The following is a 26,878-nucleotide window of genomic DNA, read 5'->3' as shown; positions in this document are numbered from 1 at the left end:
GAGTGAGTTTATTTAGCCGAATCAATGAAATGCTTGCCTTTGGTTCAGGTTGTACTGAGCCATCACTCCTCATTCTGGAGTCGCGTTAGCTTGGCTAATGAATGGTAATACCCTGAAGCTGGTCCCAGGATGCTTGTTTCCATTACATGGAGGACCTGGCTTGTCAGTTCCAGCTGTAATGTTTCCATAGGGAGCAGGATCAAGACTGATTTGCATGTGGCTGGGTCCAAACTGGAATGGCATGGGTAGCAAAAAACAATGGATTTAGGCCCAGATCTGTGTACTAGGGGTGAATGTTTGACATTGTTCAATTCAGCATTCCGTCCATCACTTGTTCTTTTTGCATTTGTTGCCCTAAGTGGGAAGGGTATGCCCAGACATGGGTCCCTTGCTCCCCATGCCACTGGTGGCAAGCTAGCCTGGCTGATGAAGGGTGTTACCCTGAAACTGGTCCCAGGATGCTTGTTTCCAGTCCAGGGAGGTCCTGGCTTGGCAGTGCGGGCTGGACTGTTCCCATGGGGAGCTGGGTCAAGACTTATTTGCACATGGCTGGGTCCAAACTGGAATGGCATGGGTAACAAAAAAACGATGTTTTAGGCCTAGAGCTCTGTACTGGGGTTGAAAGTTTGACATTGTTCAGTATTCCGTCCATCACTTGTTCTTTTTGCATCACACCTCATACAACCTCATGTGGGATAGAAAGCATCTGACCTCCATCATCTCTTACCAGGCTGTCCTTTAGGATCAGCTCCCAAACCTGTGCCTGCTCGTGAATGCTCTGACCCCTTTGTAGTCCATTTTCAGCTGTGCCTCTTCACATTTAGCCCATTTAGAAAATACCTGCCTCCATCACTTATGGGTTGGGCCAGTGGGATACTTTCAAATATAGAAAGTTGCCGGCAAGCTAGTACAAGAGCCAAGTCTACAAACCTGGTTGTGATTAGGTTAGCTTTTGGGTTTGGAAATAGTTCCAACAAGCATACTGCCGGGGGTCTTACAGATATTCCTTACTGTGGAAAGGTTAACATGATTTAGCACCACATCCCAGTAATGCTTAAGTATAGGGCAACCCCACAACATGTGGTAGAAATCAGCCCCCTCTATTTGGAATCTTCGGCAGGTGGCATGAACTCCCAGAAAACATAATATCGATTCATACAGTGGTGAGGTATACCATGTGAGCAGGGGTTCCCAATCTGTGGGCCACGGCATCCCGGGGCACCTTCAAAACTAGCCAGGGGCACTGCAACCCAAGCTCAGAGTACGCTTATGTACGCTCGTGTGTAGGCCAGGCAGCAGTATCTTTGCATGACCTCACAAATGGCATTATAAGGAATAGAACACAGAACTGGCCAGAAAAAGATGGGTCTAATTGGAAACAGAGTCTAGGACCTGGCTTGCCCTTAAGATCTTTTGAGGAAAGCTATACCTGAAAAGTGCATGGTTTGTTAAAATGATTTTGCTTTTGTTTGTCGGAGGAATGAAAACTACGTGGATGGCTCTAATATAAAACCCCGAGGAGAGCGAGGACGTGGCTACAGTGAAAATCAGCAATAAAATTGCTAAGTATTTGTTTTAACCTTTTCCCCCATGCTCTGATATTAAGTGCACAGTGACTGGAAAAGACTGCTCACTTTTGACTAAATTTTGCATAGAATCCGGCTTGGCTTTCTAAATATTGCTCATCAGGCTGTACCTTGAGTGTTTGCAGCTAGTATCAAAATACTAAACTTTGTGAAATCAGACACCACACCAGTCTAAAAGAGAACACTTACGGGGCCAAACTAGCAGACCAAAGCAGGTCAGAGGTAGTTCAGGCGGTGAGAGTTTGTCCAACAATGCAGAATTTTCAGTACAAACTTCAACTTAATTGTTGCCGGGCAAACTTGCCTGTATATAAAGAGCCATTTAAAAAACATACTGAGAAGTTTGCTCTAGGTTTTCTATCATAAATACAACTTGGAAATCAGGAAATATTGAGGTAATGTTTTTAGGGATCAACTAGGCTCTATCGCACTGCCAGTGTTAGCCGGCCATTCTCTATGCAATCAGTCAAAACCATTGCAGTTCTACATAAATTAAAAGAAACACCAAAAATCAACTTACTCTATGTAATGCCCTCTTTTTCGTATCCCTTTCGAACACATTTCGTATTTGTATTCACTATTACTCTTGAAATTGTTGGCGAGTTCCATTTGTGTTATTTGCATTCTAATCAGAACACAGAATCTATCACTGCATCATTTTTTTACAGGCTTCTAATAACATGACAAGGAATCTCAAACAGCATGTTATTTTCAAACATCTTGATCTTTTGAAGAAAATTGTGCCTCAAAAAAAGTGCACGACTTGCTAAAACGATTTTGCTTTCATTTCGGTTATATGCATGAACACTGTACAGATGTCTCTAATGTAAAACCTCAGATGATGTTAGAAGATGCTTGATTCCCATGATGTCACTCACTGTGACACCGGTGGTGGTGACGCACTTGCTCTTGACGTAGTGTTGAGGTCAGGTGGTTCTGGTTGGCTTAAATCTGCTCGTCGGCATCAACACAGGTTCAGCTCACGAGGGCCCTTCTACTGACTTTGGTAGGGACGGTAGCATACTCTGGGGAACAGGCGGAGTCATGTAGGAAAGACGAGGTCCATCAACAAACTGATGGCGGGGCATGATGCAGGTAAATTATATGGCTCAGGTGAGGTATATACAGTACCACTGTCAATATGGGAGAAATCCTGTGCCTTAACGAGGAACTTTACTGAATACTTTCATCGTCGAGCAGGCTGAGCTATGCAAGACATTGTGGGACGTTGGACAACTTTGGTACAATAGCTCGGGTATGCTACAAATCCGTGGTGCCTTTCACCTTGACATTCTGTAAGCCAAAAGATAAGTGGAGAGAATGTGGCATTACAGCCAAATCTGCTGAATTCAGAACAGGGGAACCAGGTTCAGGTTTTGGCCTTGGCTCAACACCCAGTGATTCTGATGACATGCCCTTACTTTATTAATTTTAGAAAAGCAGTGGAAAGACCATCTTCCTACACGGTTAATTCTGACAGTTGAAATGCTTCAGCTGAAGTGTAAGGCAATGCGCCCCCTGTGCTGTGAAACCAAGGGAGGCTCAGGCGGCTAAACAAGCCTTCTTTCCAGGGTACCTGTTTTCCTGAAAAAAATGTCAATGTGTGCAAATGTGAAGGTGCTTGGAAACCAGTATTGGTTTTAACTGATGGAATCATTTTGAAGCTTTCTGATTACACACATTTATTCTTTTTGAGAGTTATTGTAAGGGAGCTGCCAGCTATGATTATAATTCCTTCTTTGACTTCATCCCAGTTATTTTCAAGGAGAAAAATGGAAGTACTCCTGAGGCCGGGCTTACATCCCCTAAATCGCCCCCAAAAAAGTAGAATAATGGGGAGCTGCGGCCAATAGGACAAGGGAGCTGTGGGTCGAAAACATTTGGGAACCACTGCCCTATCAGGCTATAGTATTAACCTGTGTGTTCCGGGGTGTGCAAAGGATATGCGACAGGTCATTATTCCAGTTACCATTTGCGAGTGCCACACCCATGTCTGTGGGCCACTGTTCATGAAGCTTAGTCAGCTTGCACTTAGTTTGGACGAGAAGTGATCTGTGTAGGAGGGCTAGAATCCTTATTTGTCCATTAGGAGTGAAAGTATCTTTCATGCAGCCCTTTCCGGGGAGCTCATAGTCTGTTTACTGTTTATTCATAAACCATTACCTTCCTTTTCAATCTATGCAATCCAGATCAATTGTTTGTGTGGGGAAGATGCAATAATGATGTCAACAGTAGGCCTTTTGCATAAGTGAGCTGCATCTGCGTTCGTTGGAGGACTTGGGCTCCTGCATATTGGAGGATACCAAGAAGGAGCCAAGCAGGACGCTCCCTCGTTATGGGGGTATGGTTTGAGCAGTAAAGTCAGTGGAGTAGCTCAAGTGTGTATGAATCATGTCACCATGGCTGCCCTACTCCAGCATTTATCCCTCCAGTATCCCTCCAGTAGCCTGCTCACTTTATCTGTGCAGCAAGATAATACAGCTCCATATCTGGATCTGCCACCTCACCCTTATCAACTGGGAGTAGCAGTTTTAGTCACAGTTTTAGTCGGAGCAATCCGTCCCCCAAATGAGATACCAGTCAGCTGTCTATTTTACAAATAAAGGGTTTAGGAAGTCAAATTGGCAGTGTAGTAAAATAATAGACCTGGGGAAGTGGAAGTGTTTGCCAGAAAAGCACAGAATGTCTCAGGGAATCTAGCGCTTCTCTGGTGGTGTCCTCAGCAATTCAGCTTTAGTTGAATACATGCTCAATCCTAGATATCTAAAAGTAACTGGGTCCCAGCAAGGTAATTCCCAATTTCAAGGGGTTTCGCCCGAGTACGCAGCAGGAACATATTGATTTTGTCCCACTTCACGTGTACGCTTGAGAGGCGACCAAAGTCCTCTAAGGCCCTAAAGTCACCCACCGCGTTCACGCACTGTAATAAGATGTCGTCCACGTAATAGGAGACGTACAAGGGGGAGCAGTCGAACTGGAACTCTTGACAATACTTGCCCTTGCAAAGCATAAGTGCAACAGTTCTGTGGCAATAGCGAATATTATGGGCGAGAGAGAGCGCAACCCTGTCCTTTTCCCCTTCCAACTTAACAGCCATCTGAGCTAACACTACCATTCTTTATACGGGCTGCTGGGGTAGTATATAGTAGCCATGTTCCAATTGAGGAACCCGATGCCCAGTCCCACGCTTGCCATTGTGACATAAAGGTAGTCCCCATTGCAAAGACTCAAAAGCCTTCTCAATATTTTCTGAAATGCAAGGCCGTAGGATAATCCCTCAGGGAAGCATGCAATACTTGCACCAGTTGCCGAACAATAGGTACTGTGCTACACCTTGGTGCAAATCTCGATTGATCAACATGGCTGAAGTCACCAAGTTAAGGGAGCAGTCTGTTTATTGGAATTGTACTTACCACCTTATAATTTACGTTAAATATAGGTAAGGGTCTATAAGATTTCATCTGGTCTCCATACTCATCCCCCTATAAGAGCGGGACACACAAAGCCTCCCTCATAGTTGGTGAAAGAGAACCCGAAGCCCTGGCTGCATTATACAATTCAGTTCGGATAGGAGTTTGTTCATCAGTGTATGTTGGATAGATTTCAATAGGTAAATCTTCCAATCCCTGATACTTTGCCCCTAGTCAACTCCAAAATGATGCCTCTCATTTCTTGCACTACTGTCCACCTGCCAAGAAGGGACACCACGTTGTGAGGTAATCTACTAGGTCCAGCAGCTATAATATAATTCTGAAGGGTTTGAGTATCAAAAGTCTCTTGCTGCTCATAGAGTTGAATATAATAAGTCAGAGAAGCCGTATTAATTTCAGATTGTATGTAAACCAGCCGAGCAGATGTACTATTCACCTTAAGTATTTTAGAACAACTTTTTGGGGGGTTAGCCAACCAAGGCAGCAGTGTCCCACCCTTGTTAGGGTCATTGTTTGCCTTAACAATATAGGGAAGGTGCTCATAAACTTTGAGCCGTTATACCATGTTGAACAGTTTTTCCCATTTCTTACCCCAGGCGGTCCAGTGTTGCTGGAACATCTACCAGTATCACATTTAAGTAACAACACTAATAGATGATAGTTAAAGTGCGTTTTAGAATGGTTGTCAACCTATATCACCCTTTTGTGCATAGTTGTGGTGTAAAAAATGCATCTAGTCGAGCAGACAAATCATGCATACCTGACTAGAAAGAATAATTGCTTCCCGCAGGATTATTAACCCTCCATGACTCTTTAAAACCCCACTCTTTGGACCATCTGCAAGAGAACTGAGCAATCTTATGATTTGCAGAAGACTTTGGGGGGAATCCAATCTATCCAATGTGACATTGACTATGTAATTGAAATCCTCTCCCACAGTCAGTATATAATACTGTGAGTATATGGGGTACTAGGGCTGTTAGGGTGGTTGGTTGGCCCATGTTTGGGACATAAATGTTTTTGAAATCTATATGTTTCCCATTAAGTCTGCCCCCCCTAGTTCTGTGTACTGGCCATCCAAGTCGGTGGTCTCAATTTGTCTGTCCCACCGTTGCTGCCACTTCCAGATCCTGATCCCTGCCAGCCCGGGCCTGTTGTTGTGTGGGGTGGTCTCCCCTAGGCCTCCTCAATCGGGTACGTTGGCGTTCATGGGGTACGGCAGGGTCCTTCAGCAGTCTCTAGTTTTACTGGGTATTATAGGTATCATTACAGACCCAGGCCCTAGCTGGGTCAGCGAAACAAACCTAGGTTTACCATTAAGCAGAACTTTCAGCCTAGCTGGGAAAGGTAGAGCATAAGAAATCTCCAGTTCACCCAGTCTCAATTTCGCTGCTATGAAAGATGCTCTGAACTTCTGCACTGCATAGAGAATTCTAGAAAGATCAAAAAACGTGCATTCTCCTCCATGGGGCCAGCAGCTTGTGCCTGTCGCACAAAAGAATTTGGTCACAGAAATGATGGAGGCATGCAACCACGGTTTGTGGTGGTGCGCCAGGCCTGGAGGCCCGAGCTGGCACTGTGTGCTCTCTTGAGGGCACAGAATGTAGACCGTCCTTTTGGACTACCACATCCTGTAGCCTCTAGAAAGGTGGTCTTAGAATCCCCTTTGATATTCTCCGATATTTAGCTGTGTGGTCCTTTGTAATAGAGGCCAAGTCCGATACAGTGGATTCCACCTTGTGTACCCAATAAGTCATTTCCGGTCATCATTGCTCAAACTCATATCCACCACCAAGTCCATTTTATTTTCCAGAGTCTCTCTGGTGGAATCCAGAAAGTGGGGCAGGTGGGACAGGCAGGGCACAGTTATCAAGACCGAGATGAGCTCCAAGTCACTAGCTCCTCAGCCCGGGGTTAGAAGGTTCCTTTGAGAAAGATCTGGCAAGCAGTCTGGTTCCCTGCAATCTCTTAGCGACTCTCTGCTCGTTAAGGAGCCCAGTTGGGGAGGGAGCAAGAACAGCCAGCCGACCCTCGTCCCCACGGTGTTGAAGTTTTCTCCACAATGAATAAGTGTGCTGTGTGATACTTGCCAGGATAATATGCCTGTTATTCCAAGCCCTGTCCTTGGTTGTTGGAGGCAGCGCTTCCTGGTAGAGGTGAGGATTGTTAAAATGAGTAATGCTACATGGTCTGCCCCATTGATGTGATTCCACTCAGGCAGTGCTTGGTCCAATTAGCAGGGGTACCTCCACACCAGTAGGGTCACACAATCATCGGATCAACTCCTCAAAGTTTGCAGTGTGGTGAAGGGATTGTCTGTGCATGCCATCTTACATACAATGTCTTAATTGGGGGGGGACTGGGCAGCTGCGTGGGTCGCAGCTCAGGTCTGCCTGCCGTCCTCAAAAACAGCAAAAGAGGAAGGGTATCTTCTCTCTGGATTTGGGCCACAGGCAGTGATGTGTGGTTAAGGGGGTGGGAGGAGAGTTATGTGGTTTGGAGGTGGGATGTTGTCTCCACATGTGCCAAAGCCAGTCTTCAGCCTTGTGGTTGAACCATGGCCCTTACCAGGCCCTGCGGCCGCGCACTCGCCATCACCATGCTTGCAGCCACCCCCCCAAGTATCATGCTAAAAAATGGTACCTCACTTATACGGGTTGGGCTTGTACGTGCAATAGTAAAGGTCCCAAAACTCTGAGTGAACACATGCCATTTTTCAACTGAAAACTTGCCCCTTTTTTAGCAATGTGCCTAGTTGTGGATTTTGGTCCATAGCTCAACTCGGACCTAGGGAAACCTAGATAACCTGTACATGTTTGAAAACTACACACCAAGGAAACTCCAGGGAAGGATGACTTGTGTCTCCCACCTGGATTTACTACCCAGAAGCCCCTGCAAACGTCAAACATTGACTAATGTTTTGCATGTTATTGCATTTCTGTGACATAAACTTCTGAAATCAACAGGAATCCATGCAGTTTCTTCCATCCGGCATTCTCCCACTTGTCCAAATAAAAATGCTGCCCCAATTGTGTGGCTGGCTTACTGTCCACAACAGGAACAGATCAAACCAAGGACTCCCTTTGATGTTAGTTTGAGCCGTTCCTTTTGGAGGCACTAGGCCCAGCCACACAGGTGGGGCAGCATTTTTTACTGGGGCTAGTAGGGGAAATGGTTGGTGGTGGGAATTTTATGGATTCCTTCTGATTCTGGAAGAAAATGTCGTAGAAATGCAAGGAAAATGTGCAATTTCATTCAGGGCATTGTGAGTCAGAAAACTTTGTGGGATCCACGAGAGGCACACCACCCTGTACTTTCTGGGCACCTGGTTTTCAGAAATGCAGCAACAAGTCAAAACATGCACGCGCACACTCTCACACCATCTCTCTCGCACGCACACCATCTCTCTCGCACACCCCCACCCTCTCTCGCACACCCCCACCCTCTCTCGCACACCCCCACCCTCTCTCACTCACACCTCCACCCTCTCTCTCTCTCGCACCCCCACCCTCTCTCTCTCTCGCCCTCTCTCTCTCGCCCTCTCTCTCTCTCTCTCGCCCTCTCTCTCTCTCTCTCTCGCCCTCTCTCTCTCTCTCTCGCCCTCTCTCTCTCTCTCTCGCCCTCTCTCTCTCTCTCTCGCCCTCTCTCTCTCTCTCTCGCCCTCTCTCTCTCTCTCGCACACATCATCTCTCTCTCTCGCACACATCATCTCTCTCTCTCGCACACATCATCTCTCTCCTTGGAAGGCAAACCACTGTATCTTTTTGTGTAGACTGTCAATCTCCAGGCAGCTGGGACAACAAAGTGTGGGAGGGGTGCCTATAAGATCTGGATACGTGGTGTCTTTCATTCTTTCTTGGTAAGCAGTACTGTGCTAATCTTGACAGGTGTTTTGGGAACATGAGGGGATCTGAGGTGAATTAGATTTCCATGATTTTATTTTTGATTTTTTTTCTAATTTTTTTTCTAGTACAAAACATAAGGATACCTGGTGCAGTAAAGCCCTTTTCTAAAATTGAAACCACGCAGCACTGCTAGATATACTAGAGAAAATGTAAAGGCTTAGGTTTGATTTGCTCAGTGGTTGATGCTGGTAACAAACTGTTCAGTCTTCTAAAACTCCTGTGTGACCACTCTCATGAAGACAGTTAACTGGTACAGCATAGCATATAAATGCGCTGTGTAGGAAGTTGGCTCTGTATGCACTATTTCAAAGTAAGGAATAGTATGCACAGAGTCCAAGGGTTCCCCTTAGAGGTAAGATAGTGGCAAAAAGAGATAATACTAATGCTCTATTTTGTGGTAGTGTGGTCGAGCAGTAGGCTTATCCAAGGAGTAGTGTTAAGCATTTGTTGTACATACACATAGACAATAAATGAGGTACACACACTCAGAGACAAATCCAGCCAATAGGTTTTTATATAGAAAAATATATTTTCTTAGTTTATTTTAAGAACCACAGGTTCAAATTCTACATGTAATATCTCATTCGAAAGGTATTGCAGGTAAGTACTTTAGGAACTTCAAATCATCAAAATTGCATGTATACTTTTCAAGTTATTCACAAATAGCTGTTTTAAAAGTGGACACAGTGCAATTTTCACAGTTCCTAGGGGAGGTAAGTATTTGTTAGGTTAACCAGGTAAGTAAGACACTTACAGGGCTTAGTTCTTGGTCCAAGGTAGCCCACCGTTGGGGGTTCAGAGCAACCCCAAAGTCACCACACCAGCAGCTCAGGGCCGGTCAGGTGCAGAGTTCAAAGTGGTGCCCAAAACACATAGGCTAGAATGGAGAGAAGGGGGTGCCCCGGTTCCGGTCTGCTTGCAGGTAAGTACCCGCGTCTTCGGAGGGCAGACCAGGGGGGTTTTGTAGGGCACCGGGGGGGACACAAGTCCACACAGAAATTTCACCCTCAGCAGCGCGGGGGCGGCCGGGTGCAGTGTAGAAACAAGCGTCGGGTTTTCAATGTTAGTCTATGAGAGATCTCGGGATCTCTTCAGCGCTGCAGGCAGGCAAGGGGGGGATTCCTCGGGGAAACCTCCACTTGGGCAAGGGAGAGGGACTCCTGGGGGTCACTTCTCCAGTGAAAGTCCGGTCCTTCAGGTCCTGGGGGCTGCGGGTGCAGGGTCTCTCCCAGGCGTCGGGACTTTAGGTTCAAAGAGTCGCGGTCAGGGGAAGCCTCGGGATTCCCTCTGCAGGCGGCGCTGTGGGGGCTCAGGGGGGACAGGTTTTGGTACTCACAGTATCAGAGTAGTCCTGGGGTCCCTCCTGAGGTGTCGGTTCTCCACCAGCCGAGTCGGGGTCGCCGGGTGCAGTGTTGCAAGTCTCACGCTTCTTGCGGGGAGCTTGCAGGGTTCTTTAAAGCTGCTGGAAACAAAGTTGCAGCTTTTCTTGGAGCAGGTCCGCTGTCCTCGGGAGTTTCTTGTCTTTTCGAAGCAGGGGCAGTCCTCAGAGGATGTCGAGGTCGCTGGTCCCTTTGGAAGGCGTCGCTGAAGCAGGATCTTTGGAAGGCAGGAGACAGGCCGGTGAGTTTCTGGAGCCAAGGCAGTTGTCGTCTTCTGGTCTTCCGCTGCAGGGGTTTTCAGCTGGGCAGTCCTTCTTCTTGTAGTTGCAGGAATCTAATTTTCTAGGGTTCAGGGTAGCCCTTAAATACTAAATTTAAGGGCGTGTTTAGGTCTAGGGGGTTAGTAGCCAATGGCTACTAGCCCTGAGGGTGGGTACACCCTCTTTGTGCCTCCTCCCAAGGGGAGGGGGTCACAATCCTAACCCTATTGGGGGGAATCCTCCATCTGCAAGATGGAGGATTTCTAAAAGTTAGAGTCACCTCAGCTCAGGACACCTTAGGGGCTGTCCTGACTGGCCAGTGACTCCTCCTTGTTATTCTCATTATTTTCTCCGGCCTTGCCGCCAAAAGTGGGGCCTGGCCGGAGGGGGCGGGCAACTCCACTAGCTGGAGTGTCCTGCTGGGTTGGCACAAAGGAGGTGAGCCTTTGAGGCTCACCGCCAGGTGTGACAATTCCTGCCTGGGAGAGGTGTTAGCATCTCCACCCAGTGCAGGCTTTGTTACTGGCCTCAGAGTGACAAAGGCACTCTCCCCATGGGGCCAGCAACATGTCTCGGTTTGTGGCAGGCTGCTAAAACTAGTCAGCCTACACAGATAGTCGGTTAAGTTTCAGGGGGCACCTCTAAGGTGCCCTCTGTGGTGTATTTTACAATAAAATGTACACTGGCATCAGTGTGCATTTATTGTGCTGAGAAGTTTGATACCAAACTTCCCAGTTTTCAGTGTAGCCATTATGGTGCTGTGGAGTTCGTGTTTGACAGACTCCCAGACCATATACTCTTATGGCTACCCTGCACTTACAATGTCTAAGGTTTTGTTTAGACACTGTAGGGGTACCATGCTCATGCACTGGTACCCTCACCTATGGTATAGTGCACCCTGCCTTAGGGCTGTAAGGCCTGCTAGAGGGGTGTCTTACCTATACTGCATAGGCAGTGAGAGGCTGGCATGGCACCCTGAGGGGAGTGCCATGTCGACTTACTCATTTTGTTCTCACTAGCACACACAGGCTTGTAAGCAGTGTGTCTGTGCTGAGTGAGGGGTCTCTAGGGTGGCATAAGACATGCTGCAGCCCTTAGAGACCTTCCTTGGCATCAGGGCCCTTGGTACTAGAAGTACCAGTTACAAGGGACTTATCTGAATGCCAGGGTGTGCCAATTGTGGATACAATGGTACATTTTAGGTGAAGGAACACTGGTGCTGGGGCCTGGTTAGCAGGGTCCCAGCACACTTCTCAGTCAAGTCAGCATCAGTACCAGGCAAAAAGTGGGGGGTAACTGCGACAGGGAGCCATTTCTTTACACAAGCCCCCCCCAGCCCACAGGCCAGGAGACTCAGCCCAAGCTGGGAGAGTCTTCCTAGTCTGTCAGGCGAGGAAGAGTAGGAGAAATAGGCTGGTTAGTTGCAGGGCCTACTCTGCCTTACATCCTTCTGTTCAGGTCATTCCCTTTGGGGAACTGACCCACTTCCACAGTGATAGGACCTAGTCTGAATTGCCTCTTGTCTGCCTCTTCAATGTCTCCACCCATTCTTTCTATTTTGGTCTTAGAGGTATCCACCTCTGCTAACCTTATCTTGGCCAGGGTTACCCCTAGCTTACCCAGAGAGGTTACCCAGAGCTGGAGTAACCCCACCATGACCAATAGGGACAGGGGGCCTAACTTGCTATTTGGCATGGGGTCAGACCACCATGCTAAGGATAGTGCAGCCATAAAGGCTAACACCCAGCAGAGGCCACTGACAGCTGTCAGTGCCCAGAACCACACCTTTAGCTCTTCACCTAAAAGGGAAGGGGCTAAGTTACAGGCTTCTTTGAGTTCAGGTTGCCTGTCTGCTGTATTAGAGTGGGGGGTTACCACATTTTGTAGTAAACACCCTTCTTCCACTCTTTCTTCTGTTAGCTGAGGAGCCACCCACTCAGGTTTAACAGTTGCCTGACTAGCCAGGACTTCTTGTGGGTCAGGTTGGACTTTATCAGGGCCATTTTTGGAGTTCTCCCCTACTGGAGCAAAATCTCCCTGGCTTGCTGTAACCTTGGCTAAAGGTTGTCCACCCTTCCTACTCTGTTTTCTTTTCTTCTTCTTCTGGGGCCTGCTTGCATTTACTGCAGAGGCAGGACTTCCAGAATCCTTGGGAGAGGACTGGCACTGGACCAGTTTCTCTCTTGGGCTCTGACTAACCTCTGGGTAGTCATTTCCAAGGAGACAATCAAGGGGGAGGTCTGTACTGACTACTACCCTTCTCCAGCTAAGAGTGCCACCCACTTCTATGGGCACTAAAGCCACAGGCCTCTTAGTGACCCTGTCTAGGCTAACTCTTACCCTGGCAGTCTCACCTGGGATGTACTGGTTTGAGAGCACCAGCCTGTCATGCACAATAGTGTGACTGGCACAAGTGTCTCTCAGGGCAGTGGTTGGGATTCCATTCACCAGTAGGTGGTGGAAGTGTCTACTTCCCTCTGGAATCTCCAACTCACCTGTTGGGCCCTGTTTCCAGTTGAAGGCTAGGAAGACCTCCTCATCTGAGGAGTCATCTCCCATGGCTACACTGGTTACCCCTGGAATTTGGTTCTGGGGTTTGTTTTTGGGACAAGAAGTGTCCTTGGTGTGGTGCCCAGACTGTTTACAGTTGTGGCACCATGCCTTAGTGGCATCCCAGTTCTTACCCTGGTACCCACCTTTGTTTTGGGTTGTGTCTTGGGGCCCACCCACCTGTTCTGGTTTTTGGGGGCCTACAGAGGACTCTTTTTCTTTGTTTCTAGTGTCACCCACTTTCTCCTGGGGAGTTTTTGTAACCCCTTTCTTTTGGTCACCCCGAGTGGAAGTTTTGGTTACCCTAGTCTTGACCCAGTGGTCTGCCTTCTTTCCCAATTCTTGTGGAGAAATTGGACCTAGGTCTACCAGATACTGATGCAACTTTTCATTGAAGCAGTTACTTAAAATGTGTTCTTTCATAAACAAATTATAAAGCCCAACATAGTCACATACTTCATTTCCAGTTAACCAACCATCTAGTGTTTTTACTGAGTAGTCTACAAAATCAACCCAGGTCTGGCTCGAGGATTTTTGAGCCCCCCTGAATCTAATTCTATACTCCTCAGTGGAGAATCCAAAGCCCTCAATCAGGGTACCCTTCATGAGGTCATAAGATTCTGCATCTTTTCCAGAGAGTGTGAGGAGTCTATCCCTACACTTTCCAGTGAACATTTCCCAAAGGAGAGCACCCCAGTGAGATCTGTTCACTTTTCTGGTTACACAAGCCCTCTCAAAAGCTGTGAACCATTTGGTGATGTCATCACCATCTTCATATTTTGTTACAATCCCTTTGGGGATTTTTAGGATGTCAGGAGAATCTCTGACCCTATTTAAGTTGCTGCCACCATTGATGGGACCTAGGCCCATCTCTTTTCTTTCCCTTTCTATGGCTAGGAGCTGCTTTTCCAAAGCCAATCTTTTGACCATCCTGGCTAACAGGGGGTCATCTTCACTGAGAGCCTCCTCAGTGATTTCAGAAATGCTGGACCCTCCTGTGAGGGAAGCAACATTTCTGACTATCATTTTTGGAGACAGGGCTTGAGAGGCCCTGGTCTCCCTATTTAGGACTGGAAGGGGGGAATTGCCCTCCAAGTCACTAATTTCTTCCTCTGTGAAGTCATCCTCAGAGGGGTTGGCTTTTTCAAACTCTGCCAACAGCTCCTGGAGCTGAATTTTGGTAGGTCTGGAGCCAATGGTTATTTTCTTTATATTACAGAGAGACCTTAGCTCCCTCATCTTAAGATGGAGGTAAGGTGTGGTGTCGAGTTCCACCACCTGCATCTCTGTATCAGACATTATTCTGCTAAAAGTTGGAAGACTTTTTAAAGAATCTAAAACTGTTTCTAGAATCTAATTTCAAACTTTTAACAAACTTTTTAAACTCTAAAAGACAATGCTAAACAGGGACTTAACACACAAGGCCCTAGCAGGACTTTTAAGAATTTAGAAAAAAATTTCAAATTGCAAAAATGAATTTCTAATGACAATTTTGGAATTTGTCGTGTGATCAGGTATTGGCTGAGTAGTCCAGCAAATGCAAAGTCTTGTACCCCACCGCTGATCCACCAATGTAGGAAGTTGGCTCTGTATGCACTATTTCAAAGTAAGGAATAGTATGCACAGAGTCCAAGGGTTCCCCTTAGAGGTAAGATAGTGGCAAAAAGAGATAATACTAATGCTCTATTTTGTGGTAGTGTGGTCGAGCAGTAGGCTTATCCAAGGAGTAGTGTTAAGCATTTGTTGTACATACACATAGACAATAAATGAGGTACACACACTCAGAGACAAATCCAGCCAATAGGTTTTTATATAGAAAAATATCTTTTCTTAGTTTATTTTAAGAACCACAGGTTCAAATTCTACATGTAATATCTCATTCGAAAGGTATTGCAGGTAAGTACTTTAGGAACTTCAAATCATCAAAATTGCATGTATACTTTTCAAGTTATTCACAAATAGCTGTTTTAAAAGTGGACACTTAGTGCAATTTTCACAGTTCCTAGGGGAGGTAAGTATTTGTTAGGTTAACCAGGTAAGTAAGACACTTACAGGGCTTAGTTCTTGGTCCAAGGTAGCCCACCGTTGGGGGTTCAGAGCAACCCCAAAGTCACCACACCAGCAGCTCAGGGCCGGTCAGGTGCAGAGTTCAAAGTGGTGCCCAAAACACATAGGCTAGAATGGAGAGAAGGGGGTGCCCCGGTTCCGGTCTGCTTGCAGGTAAGTACCCGCGTCTTCGGAGGGCAGACCAGGGGGGTTTTGTAGGGCACCGGGGGGGACACAAGTCCACACAGAAATTTCACCCTCAGCAGCGCGGGGGCGGCCGGGTGCAGTGTAGAAACAAGCGTCGGGTTTTCAATGTTAGTCTATGAGAGATCTCGGGATCTCTTCAGCGCTGCAGGCAGGCAAGGGGGGGATTCCTCGGGGAAACCTCCACTTGGGCAAGGGAGAGGGACTCCTGGGGGTCACTTCTCCAGTGAAAGTCCGGTCCTTCAGGTCCTGGGGGCTGCGGGTGCAGGGTCTCTCCCAGGCGTCGGGACTTTAGGTTCAAAGAGTCGCGGTCAGGGGAAGCCTCGGGATTCCCTCTGCAGGCGGCGCTGTGGGGGCTCAGGGGGGACAGGTTTTGGTACTCACAGTATCAGAGTAGTCCTGGGGTCCCTCCTGAGGTGTCGGTTCTCCACCAGCCGAGTCGGGGTCGCCGGGTGCAGTGTTGCAAGTCTCACGCTTCTTGCGGGGAGCTTGCAGGGTTCTTTAAAGCTGCTGGAAACAAAGTTGCAGCTTTTCTTGGAGCAGGTCCGCTGTCCTCAGGAGTTTCTTGTCTTTTCGAAGCAGGGGCAGTCCTCAGAGGATGTCGAGGTCGCTGGTCCCTTTGGAAGGCGTCGCTGAAGCAGGATCTTTGGAAGGCAGGAGACAGGCCGGTGAGTTTCTGGAGCCAAGGCAGTTGTCGTCTTCTGGTCTTCCGCTGCAGGGGTTTTCAGCTGGGCAGTCCTTCTTCTTGTAGTTGCAGGAATCTAATTTTCTAGGGTTCAGGGTAGCCCTTAAATAGTAAATTTAAGGGCGTGTTTAGGTCTGGGGGGTTAGTAGCCAATGGCTACTAGCCCTGAGGGTGGGTACACCCTCTTTGTGCCTCCTCCCAAGGGGAGGGGGTCACAATCCTAACCCTATTGGGGGGAATCCTCCATCTGCAAGATGGAGGATTTCTAAAAGTTAGAGTCACCTCAGCTCAGGACACCTTAGGGGCTGTCCTGACTGGCCAGTGACTCCTCCTTGTTATTCTCATTATTTTCTCCGGCCTTGCCGCCAAAAGTGGGGCCTGGCCGGAGGGGGCGGGCAACTCCACTAGCTGGAGTGTCCTGCTGGGTTGGCACAAAGGAGGTGAGCCTTTGAGGCTCACCGCCAGGTGTGACAATTCCTGCCTGGGAGAGGTGTTAGCATCTCCACCCAGTGCAGGCTTTGTTACTGGCCTCAGAGTGACAAAGGCACTCTCCCCATGGGGCCAGCAACATGTCTCGGTTTGTGGCAGGCTGCTAAAACTAGTCAGCCTACACAGATAGTCGGTTAAGTTTCAGGGGGCACCTCTAAGGTGCCCTCTGTGGTGTATTTTACAATAAAATGTACACTGGCATCAGTGTGCATTTATTGTGCTGAGAAGTTTGATACCAAACTTCCCAGTTTTCAGTGTAGCCATTATGGTGCTGTGGAGTTCGTGTTTGACAGACTCCCAGACCATATACTCTTATGGCTACCCTGCACTTACAATGTCTAAGGTTTTGTTTAGACACTGTAGGGGTACCATGCTCATGCACTGGTACCCTCACCTATGGTATAGTGCACCCTGCCTTAGGGCTGTAAGGCCTGCTAGAGGGGTGTCTTACCTATACTGCATAGGCAGTGAGAGGCTGGCATGGCACCCTGAGGGGAGTGCCATGTCGACTTACTCATTTTGTTCTCACTAGCACACACAGGCTTGTAAGCAGTGTGTCTGTGCTGAGTGAGGGGTCTCTAGGGTGGCATAAGACATGCTGCAGCCCTTAGAGACCTTCCTTGGCATCAGGGCCCTTGGTACTAGAAGTACCAGTTACAAGGGACTTATCTGAATGCCAGGGTGTGCCAATTGTGGATACAATGGTACATTTTAGGTGAAGGAACACTGGTGCTGGGGCCTGGTTAGCAGGGTCCCAGCACACTTCTCAGTCAAGTCAGCATCAGTATCAGGCAAAAAGTGGGGGGTAACTGCGACAGGGAGCCATTTCTTTACACGCTGGTCCTGTCGAGTAGAGACCGTGCCCAGTGAACTTTACCTTCCTGAAGCTTCGCAGTGTAGAAAGTAATCGACACAAACGGACTTTGAGGGCCAGGAAGAAAAAGAACTACACCTTTTGCCACTGAGGTGTTCTCTGCCATTGGGCCTGGGGTGCACGTAACATCCTGTGGACACAGGAAATCTAGTGCTGCTGCAGGGAAATCCAGAGTGACAGTTGGAACAGTGCGTTTTGCTATGGGTGTGAAAGTTTTAGGGAAGAGTACCTGTACGGTCAGGTGTTTGAGGAGTCAGCCTGAATGTTTTGGCTCTTTTATCGGAGTACGTTGCACTACTGCCCTGTTGTGCGCAGTTTTGAGCATCGCATCCTTTGAAGTGTTTTGGTTGCGTTATTTGTTTCAAATATAACTTTTAATAGACCGCTTTACAACTGTTTTTTTTTTTTTTTATCCCTTATTTCGAATCCATCCAGTTTTGTGAAATTTTACTTAATAAATTATTCTCTTTGTAATCCACTTGAGTTGGACCTTTCTATGTTATTTATATACTTAACCTTTCTGCTTTGGTCAGTTATTTCAAGTCCTACACACATTTCTGAGAGGAGCCTTGTTGTTTGGGCCCACTGTCAAGGGTGAGCCAGTTGTTTCTCAAAGAAACCAGTTTACTAAATAGGAGCCAGATTATTTGGAATTTGTCCGGTGTTCAGTCATCACTTACATCAAGACTGACCTCTCTCCACTGTAGCTTAAAAATTGTTTTATGGAAATTGTTTCAGGTCAGAAGGGCTGGCCGAGTTCACTTTATTGTTACAATGGATGCGCTTAACGCCACAGTAGCGGCATGGCTCTTAGTGACTTGATAAACTGGAAGGTTTTCTTTGAAGGTTGGGAGTGGCTTTTGTGCTGCTTGGAAGGCATGCCATCCACGAAGATGTGGCAACGGGGAAAACCTAGGATTCTCCCTCATGGGGTTGGTCCCAAACTCCTATGGGGAGGTGAACTGTTGTCATTTATTTTGCAGTGTGATGATCTTCCATAGGAAGGACCTTCCTCTGGTGGATGGGCTTTATTTTCTCCTCATTTAGGTTGTTTTACAGCTGTGTACATTTCTTTGATTCTGTGGACGTGGGCTCTTTGACCTCCGCAATGCCCCTTGACTAGTGTGGGATCTTTCTGCAGCCTATACAGGCCCAGATTTAAAACAACATATCCTGTTTTTAATTTGCCAACTGTCCTCCTAGCCATGAAGTGGTACTACTCGTCTTTCAGAAAACTCAAGTTAAGAATTGTATCACCATGTGACAACCAACAGCCTATATTGGTGTCGTTTGCTAGCCATTGTTGCATATGTGTTGTGAGTTTTTATATCTGTACTTTTTCAGAGGGAGTCAATGTGATGCCTGAAGCTGTTGTAAAGTCAGTCGCTTTTCAGGATGGCAAGCTCACAATAAAGCTGAAGGACGGAAGAAAGGTATGTACAAAAGCGTGATGCTTGTCAGCTTTCACATTCTGGTATCTGTCCTGCTGCATTTAGTTGTGCTTGGTGTGTGCATCCTCAACGTTAATAAAATGCACAGTGACAGATAGAAATTAACACTTTTGCTTTAGCTTGCTTCTGGAGAGATAACTTTTCTTCTTTTTGTAATCTAAGTCTCTGGGTTCAGTTTCATTTTCTACGATTCCTTTTCATTCTATTTCTTTGAATGACACCACATTATGGTTTTCATTGAACACACAACAGGAATCCCCACAAGTTTACTTTTGGGGAATTATAGGTTTTTGGTAATTGCCTTAGAATCGAGTGCCCTTCTTGGAACAGCTTTTTGTCATACTTCTAGGTTCATCAACTTATTGAGATAATTTTTTCAAGGACGTTGCATGTTGAAATGAGACTGCAGACCTGTCTGTTTCGTATTCGTTGACAAGTTTTCTCTATACGCACTGTCAGCTCAAAACATGAGGCTCGTTTGCTTTTCCTTTTGAATTCGAATTTGCACTGTGTGTACTGTTCTGCTTTGTAAGTGAGTCTGAACCATTTGGTTTCCTGTGTGTTCAGAATCCAGTCCAGAATCGCCTTTCCACTTTTCAGCCTTCAGAGAGAGGCCGACCACACAGCATTGAGTTGGAGAGTTATAGACTACCCGTAGGAAGCTGGCTCTTTACATAGTATACCAAAAGGAGGTATGCTATGTAAAGGGTCCAGGTATCCCCTTAGAAGCGGACAAGACTTTCTCTAAAAATCCCTAGTGCTCTTATTTGTGGTAGTGTGGTCGAGATGCTTAGGCTGATCAAATATGAGTGTTAGACATTTGTTATAGACCAAAAAAGTCAACAAATGATACATTTCCACTCAATAAGGAGATTCACACCAATGGAGACACATAACTCATGTGCATCTGCAGTGGATCCTTGTCTAGCGGGTCCCATTGCTGGAGACAGTCGCAGTTAATGGTTACCTGTGAAAACAGGCTACAGGCAGGTACTGAGGGATAACACCGGCCAAACCTAAATTGGGGCTTGACTCTTAAAGGGTCTTGAAACCTCGTTGACACCATTGGCCCTCCTTGATTTTGGCTTGGGTCTCAGGTGCATTGGTGCTTCCAGGTGTCAGGTTTTCGCGATTTTGGTGTCCTGCACATAAAGGCCGCAGGTAAGGTCAGGGGCAGGGGTAGTCCTGTCTGTCTAAATCCAGAGGGAGGCTTTGCTATGGTGGATCTCTGGACCTCATGAGCATTGTCAGTTCACTCCTCAGGCTGTGGGGCTCTGGTGCAGTGTTTATTTGTCCTGCGGAGTCACACTGGCTGAGACTCTTGTGTCAGTCTTTGGTGCCAGCAGTCGTGTTGAGAAGCGGCTCCTCTGCTCCAAAGGAGATTCTGGTTATTTCTTGAAGTGCTGGCAGCCTTCCCAGGCTTTTGGATGCTGATCAGATGCAGCGCAAGTTGACTTTGGAGCAATTGTAAGGGACAGCAGGAAGGCTGCCAAGCAGGGTTGGGGCCAAGTCAGTTGCTGCTTTTCATTTCTTACTTTTTGTGGATCTTCAGTGTCCTCCTTCTTTGGTTCAATGAATCTGAAGTTCTGGAGTCAGGAAGTCCGCTAAATACTAACTTTAGGGATGTGAGTGGAGTGAGGTGGCCAATGGGCTACCTACCCTTGGGGTTACTATGGATCAAATCTGTTTATTATTATTAGTTTATGATACAAGAAACACATTACACAGCTGTGCGCCTACTACCTCACGGGCCGGCAGCGTATAGCATCATCTGTCAAAAAAGCCCCAAGAAGCAGCTCCAGTAAAGAAGGCGATACAGACAGAGCTGAATACATTCTTGCCCCTCCTGCATCAATTAGCCACAAACCGGAATGAAAACCATCAAAGTCTGATGGCTCGCTGAAAATAAAAGACAGAGAATAGAAGGAAAAATTGAATACAACGAGAATAAATAAAGCAACATAACCCCTCACAGCTATACTTGGCCATACACCGTCCTGCCCCCACCCGAACCTCACCCCCCATCCATTAGAATCACCCCCACATGACCCCTTTCCCCCCCCCAGGCCCTACTCCCTCCACCCCGATCACACATCGCCAAGCAACCTCAGTACCTTCAGATATACGGGGCATGTAAGTTCTTTAAATTCAGCGGATAGAATCTGGATAAAGGGTCTCCACAGCTCAGCTACTTCATCTGCCCTCTGACTGGTCGCTAAAGTTAGTTTCTCCACCGCCTGTTATATACCAGAGCTTATTAAGCCAGGAGGTATAACTCTGAACCCCGTCCGTGCCCATAAGCCGAGAATCACCTGATGTGCCACATTGAGGGCGAGGGCAATCTGACGACCCTTCAAAGAGCGGAGGGGAAAGGTGAGAGGGTTAGATAAACCGATAATGGTGTACGTCGGCAGCCTTGGGATCTCTATGTAAAATACTCCATCAATTTCATCCAAAATGCTGTTCCAATATCTTGTCAGCTTTGGGCAGTGCCACAGCAGGTGAATGAGCGTGCCCGTATTTCAACAACCCCTCCAGCAGAGCCCAGACTTAGTGGGGTCCCACTCTCAAATCCTCGCAGGCGTATAGTACCAAGAAGTAGTTATCTTATAGGCCGTTTCAACCCCGGGATATGGTGAGCTGTGTGGTGCGCCCGGAATAGATTCCCTCCCACTCCTCCTCCGTCAGTTCTCTCTCAATCTCCTCCCATCGCTTCTACCCCTCGTCTTGGCAAATGGTATGGCCCTGAGGAGATGTGCATAAATTTCCTATACCAACCGCTTATCATCTGTCTTCCCTACAAGCCATTTCTCAAATGCAGTGAGCGCTCTGGCAACTAGGGGCTTAACCGTTGGCTGCAGCACCCAATGCCAGACCTGATAATAAGTCAATCACCTGCTTCCGTTAAACCATAGGTCTCCTGCAGCTGGTCAAAGGGAATAATACCATCTTTGTCAAATAGGTTTCCCACGCTTCTGCACCCCCAGCATGCAGACGCTGAAAGCCCTCCGAATTCAGGCTGGGAGCAAACTCTGGGTTTGCGCATATCAGTGTCATGGGGGAAGGGAAAGTTGTCAAGCCGCATCTGAGCACCACCGCATCCCACACCCCAAAGGTTGCGCCCGTAATAAGAGAGAAGTAGAGCCCCGCTGCTCTGTGCCGACGTTGTAGCCAGGGTTCCCTCCAGATATGGGACCCAGCAACCGCCTGGTCCATAAAACACCAGTTCTTTTCTGTCAACGGGCGGCTCCACTCCACTAAAAAACGCAGCTGAGCCGCCTGATAATATTTTAACAGACGGGGCACCGCCAACCCCCCCCCCCCCAACTTGGAGTGATAAAAAATGTGATGAGATATCCGTGCGGGTCTCCAGTCCCAGATAAACTTTAAAATCGCCATCTGAAGCATAGCTAGAGTGCTAGGTGGTGGGGGGTAAGAGGAAGCGTCTGAAACAGGTAGAGTATACGCAGCAAGATGGTCATTTTAATTGCAGCAATCCTACCAAACCAAGATAGCTCATGCTTCCCCCATGTCTCTAAGTACCTCCCTGGAGAGGGTCACGTAATTCACGTGGGCTGTCTTAGCAGCCGTCTTTGCTAAAACAGTGGCCAGATACAGGACGTGTGATGACGCCCAAATAAAGGGAAATCTAGAGCGCAGTTCTTCCTCGTGGTCCCTTGGGGTTACTATGGCCCCTAGATCATCACTTTTTGTGAGAAGTGGGCATACCCCAGTCCCAGTTTCCTGAATTCTGTCATAATCAAGATGGCAGAATTTTCCTGAAGTGGGTTACATCAGGCAGCTCTCCTGGGGGTTGGGAGGTGTATGACCTGGATGTATTTCATGCCTTCTAGCATAACTAATCTTTCACCTGTCTTGGTGCCAAATGGGCCTCAGGTCAGGTGACGACATCCAGTAGGTCTGGGGGATACCAAGGTTGCATATCAAAGGTGGCAGGGACTTTGAAGTCCCTGGCCTGGGTATGCTAATTCACTAGCCATCCTGCTGGAGCAGGTGTGAACACCTTCCTCCGGAGCAGACACGGGTGCACTGGTCAAGCGGGCATCCCCCGGGAGGCTGGAGTCCCAGGAGACCGGTTTTGACACTTGGAGGCTGGTTTCGGCCTCCAGGCGTGGTGGTGCATGTTATGCAAACCGAGCGGTAACTTGAAAGTGTATCTCTGATTAGCAGGTATGTACTTAGGGGCTGAAATTATCATTTTTGAAAGAGCTGTGAGGGTCAAAAACCAGTCTGTGGGGGCAAGCTGGAATGTACCAGTCAACCAGTACACTAGAGGACTAGTTGGGTTCATCAGGTACCTCTGAGGTACCCTCTGAGTGCAATTATTAATAAATCCATCACTGGGATCAGAGTGGGTTTATTAATGCAACGTGAGTGATGCCAAACACCATAGGTTTCAGTGAAGCCATCATGTAGCTGGGTAACTTATTTTGACCAGTGCCCAATACATAACTTAGGATGTCTTCCCTCCTTACTTGTAATATGTAGCAATGACACTAGACAATACAGGTGCATATCTCCTTGTGCAGATATATCCTCACATGTTCTACAATGCACCCTGCATTAGGGCTCCAGGGCCTGCTGTAGAGGCGACTTGCATATAGGCCATGCAGTGTCTTTGGCATGGCACACTGGAATGTGCCATGCAATGTTTCAGACATGGTTTGCACCATGTCACGCAGCCAGCGCTGGCAGCCTGTCTGTGGGTTGGTCCCTTAGGATGGCATAAAGCACGCTTCAGCCCTTCAGTATCCTCCTTAATACCCATGCCCTAGGTACCAGGGGTGCTATTTACATGGGACTTACAAGGGTGCTAAAGTCCATGCCAGTTGGGTTATAGTTGGACTTGACTTGTTTTAGGGGAATGAGCACTGTTGCTGAGGTCAGATTAGCAGGCCTCAGTGCACTATCAGAGTCGAAAATCAGCATCTAGTAATTCTAAAGAGGGCAAAAAGGTGGTGGGGATATCTACAAAGAAGTCCAGTTTCTTAAACAACCACACCCCCACGTCAACATGCCCAGGAGACTCAGCCCACATCTAGGAGAGGTTTCCTAGTGTGTCAGACAAGTAAGAATAAAGGAAACAGGCTGTGCTATTTTAGGGCCTGCTCTGCCTCATATCCTCCTGTCAAGGTCAGTGCCTCTGGGCAGTTGCCCCATCTCAACGGTCATAGGACCAATTGTGAACTGGACGTTAACTACATCTTTGGTTTCCTCACTCTTTCTCCTTTCTTTGGGGTCAGAGGCACCTGCCTCTTCTAAAGCTATCTTACCAGGACAACACTCAGCCTATCCAAAGAGGTTACCCATAACTGGAGAAACCCCTCCATGACAACAGGGTCAGGGCCCCTAACTTGCTATTTGACATGGGGGTCAGACCACCATGCCAAGGACAGTACAGCCGTAAAGGACTACCTCTTGTAGCGAACACCCTTCTTCCACTCGTTCTTCTGTTAGCTGGGGTGCTACCACCTCCTGCTTAAAAGCTGCTGACTAGTCAGGGCTTCTTGTTGGGTAGATAAAGCCTCACCAGTGCTAACTTTGGAGTTCTTCCTTACTGGAGCAGAATGTCCTTAGCTTACTGGAACTTTTTGTAAAAGCTGCCCACCTTTCCTACACTTCTTTTTCTTGCCTTTTTTCTGGGGCCATTTTACTAACTGTAGGTTCAGCACCTCTAGTATCCTTAGGAGAGGTACGACACTGGGTCAGTACCTCCTTTGGGCTTAGACCAATCTCTGTGAGGTCATTTCCAAGGAGACATTAAGCGGGGTGACTGGATTGACTACCACCTTCTGCCAGTTAAGTGGCCCGGGTGTCTCAAAGGTTACTAAGGTACATGCCGAACAGTACTCTTACCCCCAACAACCCTTACTCTTCTAGTCTCCCCTGGTAAATACTGTTCAAGTGATACCAACCCGTCATGCATAATGGTATGACTGGCATAGGTATCCCTCAGGGCAGTGATTGGTATTCAGTTTACCTGGATGTGATGGAAGTGTCTGCTTCCCTCTGGAATTATCAACTCACCCTCTCGCCCCTACTTCACAGTTAAAGGCTAAGAGGATGTCCTCATTTGAAGAGCAATCGTCAAAGGCTGCACTTACAACCCCAGCGCCTACCTTTTTCTTGGGACAAACTTGGTCACCTCTGTAGTGCCCAACCTGATGACAATCAAAACGGGGTCTACAGTCTATGACCTTTTTAAGCTTAGGGTCCCTGCTACACTCTGTGCCACGAGAGTTAGGGTGGGATGTACTATCCTCTATTTTAGAGGCTTGGGTCCCTGAAGAAACATTTTTGGATGACTTACCACCTCCTTCTTGTCCCTTCTCTGGGCCTAACACCTTTTCTTGGGATCTCCAGCTGGTGTTTTTTGGGAATCCTAGTCCTTAGCTAGTTCTCTTGGATTAGAGAGTGATGTATCTAGTAAACGCTGATGTAACTTTTCTGATGTACATTTAGCTAATTCATAGTTCTGCACCTTGCTACCTTTTAACCCGCTATCTAGTGTTTTGACTGAGAAGTCAACAAAATCTACCCATGTCTGACTTAAGGGGATGTGAGTCTCCCTGAACTTGATGCTGTACTCCTCAGTGGTGAGTCCTGAGCCCTCAGTCAAGGTATCCTTCAGGAGGTCATAGGACTCAGCATCTTCCTTACTCGGTGTCAAGAGTCTATCCTTGCACTTGCCTGAGAAAAGAGAGCCCTAATGTCTCTGGTGTAACCTCATCATTTTACATGCCAGTCCCTTTGGCGATTTATGGGCCAAAATCTTTATTTTTCTCCCTATTTAAGATTTGCTGCCACCAGAGATGGGTGCTAGGCCCATGTCAGCCCCTTCCTTTTCTATTGCCAATATTTTGGCCTCGAGGGCTACTCTTCTAGCTAATTTGTGAAGATCAGAGTCCACATCTTATACTTCGTCTTGGATACTGTTGGAGGTACTCCCAGTAGGGGTACCCATCAGGTAATCTGAGGGATCATCCTCATCCTCACCCTCACTGATATCTCCATCCCCTATAAGGTTTTCTCTCATTGCCAGGGCTCTGTTGTGTTTGGTCAGTAGCTCCTGAAGTTGTACCCTAGTGGTTTTAGGTCCCATGGCAATGTCGTATGCTTTACAGAGGTACTTACATTTTCCTAACGTAAGGTTTTTGTGGGGGGGAGGCAGGTTGAGCTCCAAACTAGTGCCCTTGGTAAAAGAGATGTTTTAAGGTAGTTAAGACCCTTTTGGAAAATTACAAAAAAAATCTAGAAAGACATTTAGGGCCTGATTCAGATAGTATACTTTTATATATTCTAAACAGTTCAGACTGGGGGGACTTAACATAAGGCCCTAGCAGTTAGTTTAAACCATATAGAAACAATTTGCTTTCAACAAACAATATTCTTAGCTGAAGACAATTTTGGATTCCTTAGTGGAATCACTTATTAACTGAGTGGTACAGCATAAGTCAAGTCTTGCATCCCACTGCTTCACCACCCATGTAGGAAGCCTGGCTCTTTATATTGTATACCAAAAAGAGATATGTTGTATACGGAGACCAGGTATCCCCTTAGAAGTGGGCATGTGCAATGGGTCTTTGACCAGTGGGGTCGCATTGCTGGAGACACTTGCGGTTAATGGTTACTGTAAGGAAATGCCTCCTTGGCATGGTTACCCCCTGACTTTTTGCCTTTGCTGATGCTATGTTTTGAATTGAAAGGGTGCTGAGGCCTGCTAACCAGGCCCCCGCACCAGTGTTCGTTCCCTAACCTGTACTTTTGATTCCACAATTGGCACACCCTGGCATCCAGGTAAGTCCCTTGTAACTGGTACCAAGGGCCCTGATGCCAAGGAAGGTCTCTAAGGGCTGCAGCATATCTTATGCCACCCTGGGGACCCCTCACTCAGCACAGACACACTGCTTGCCAGCTTGTGTGTGCTGGTGAGAACAAAACGAGTAAGTCGACATGGCACTCCCCTCAGGGTGCCACGCCAACCTCACACTGCCTAT

At 47.4% G+C, this 26,878-nt stretch overlaps 1 protein-coding gene across 4 annotated transcripts in view; it reads left to right on the top strand.

Annotated features, from left to right (window-relative positions):
- The window catches only part of AIFM1 (apoptosis inducing factor mitochondria associated 1), a 265,356-nt gene that overhangs the window by 121,959 nt on the left and 116,519 nt on the right, over positions 1–26,878 (top strand). For all 4 annotated transcript variants that reach the window (XM_069213999.1, XM_069214010.1, XM_069213991.1 and 1 more), the window contains one exon: positions 18,754–18,842. In XM_069213999.1, coding sequence (XP_069070100.1) covers positions 18,754–18,842 — 89 coding nt within the window. The remainder of the gene's footprint in view (positions 1–18,753; positions 18,843–26,878) is intronic.

The sequence above is a fragment of the Pleurodeles waltl genome, chromosome 2_1 (genome assembly GCF_031143425.1).
Source record: "Pleurodeles waltl isolate 20211129_DDA chromosome 2_1, aPleWal1.hap1.20221129, whole genome shotgun sequence".
NCBI classification, from domain to species: domain Eukaryota; kingdom Metazoa; phylum Chordata; class Amphibia; order Caudata; family Salamandridae; genus Pleurodeles; species Pleurodeles waltl.
This window is presented reverse-complemented; position numbering and strand designations above follow the sequence as displayed.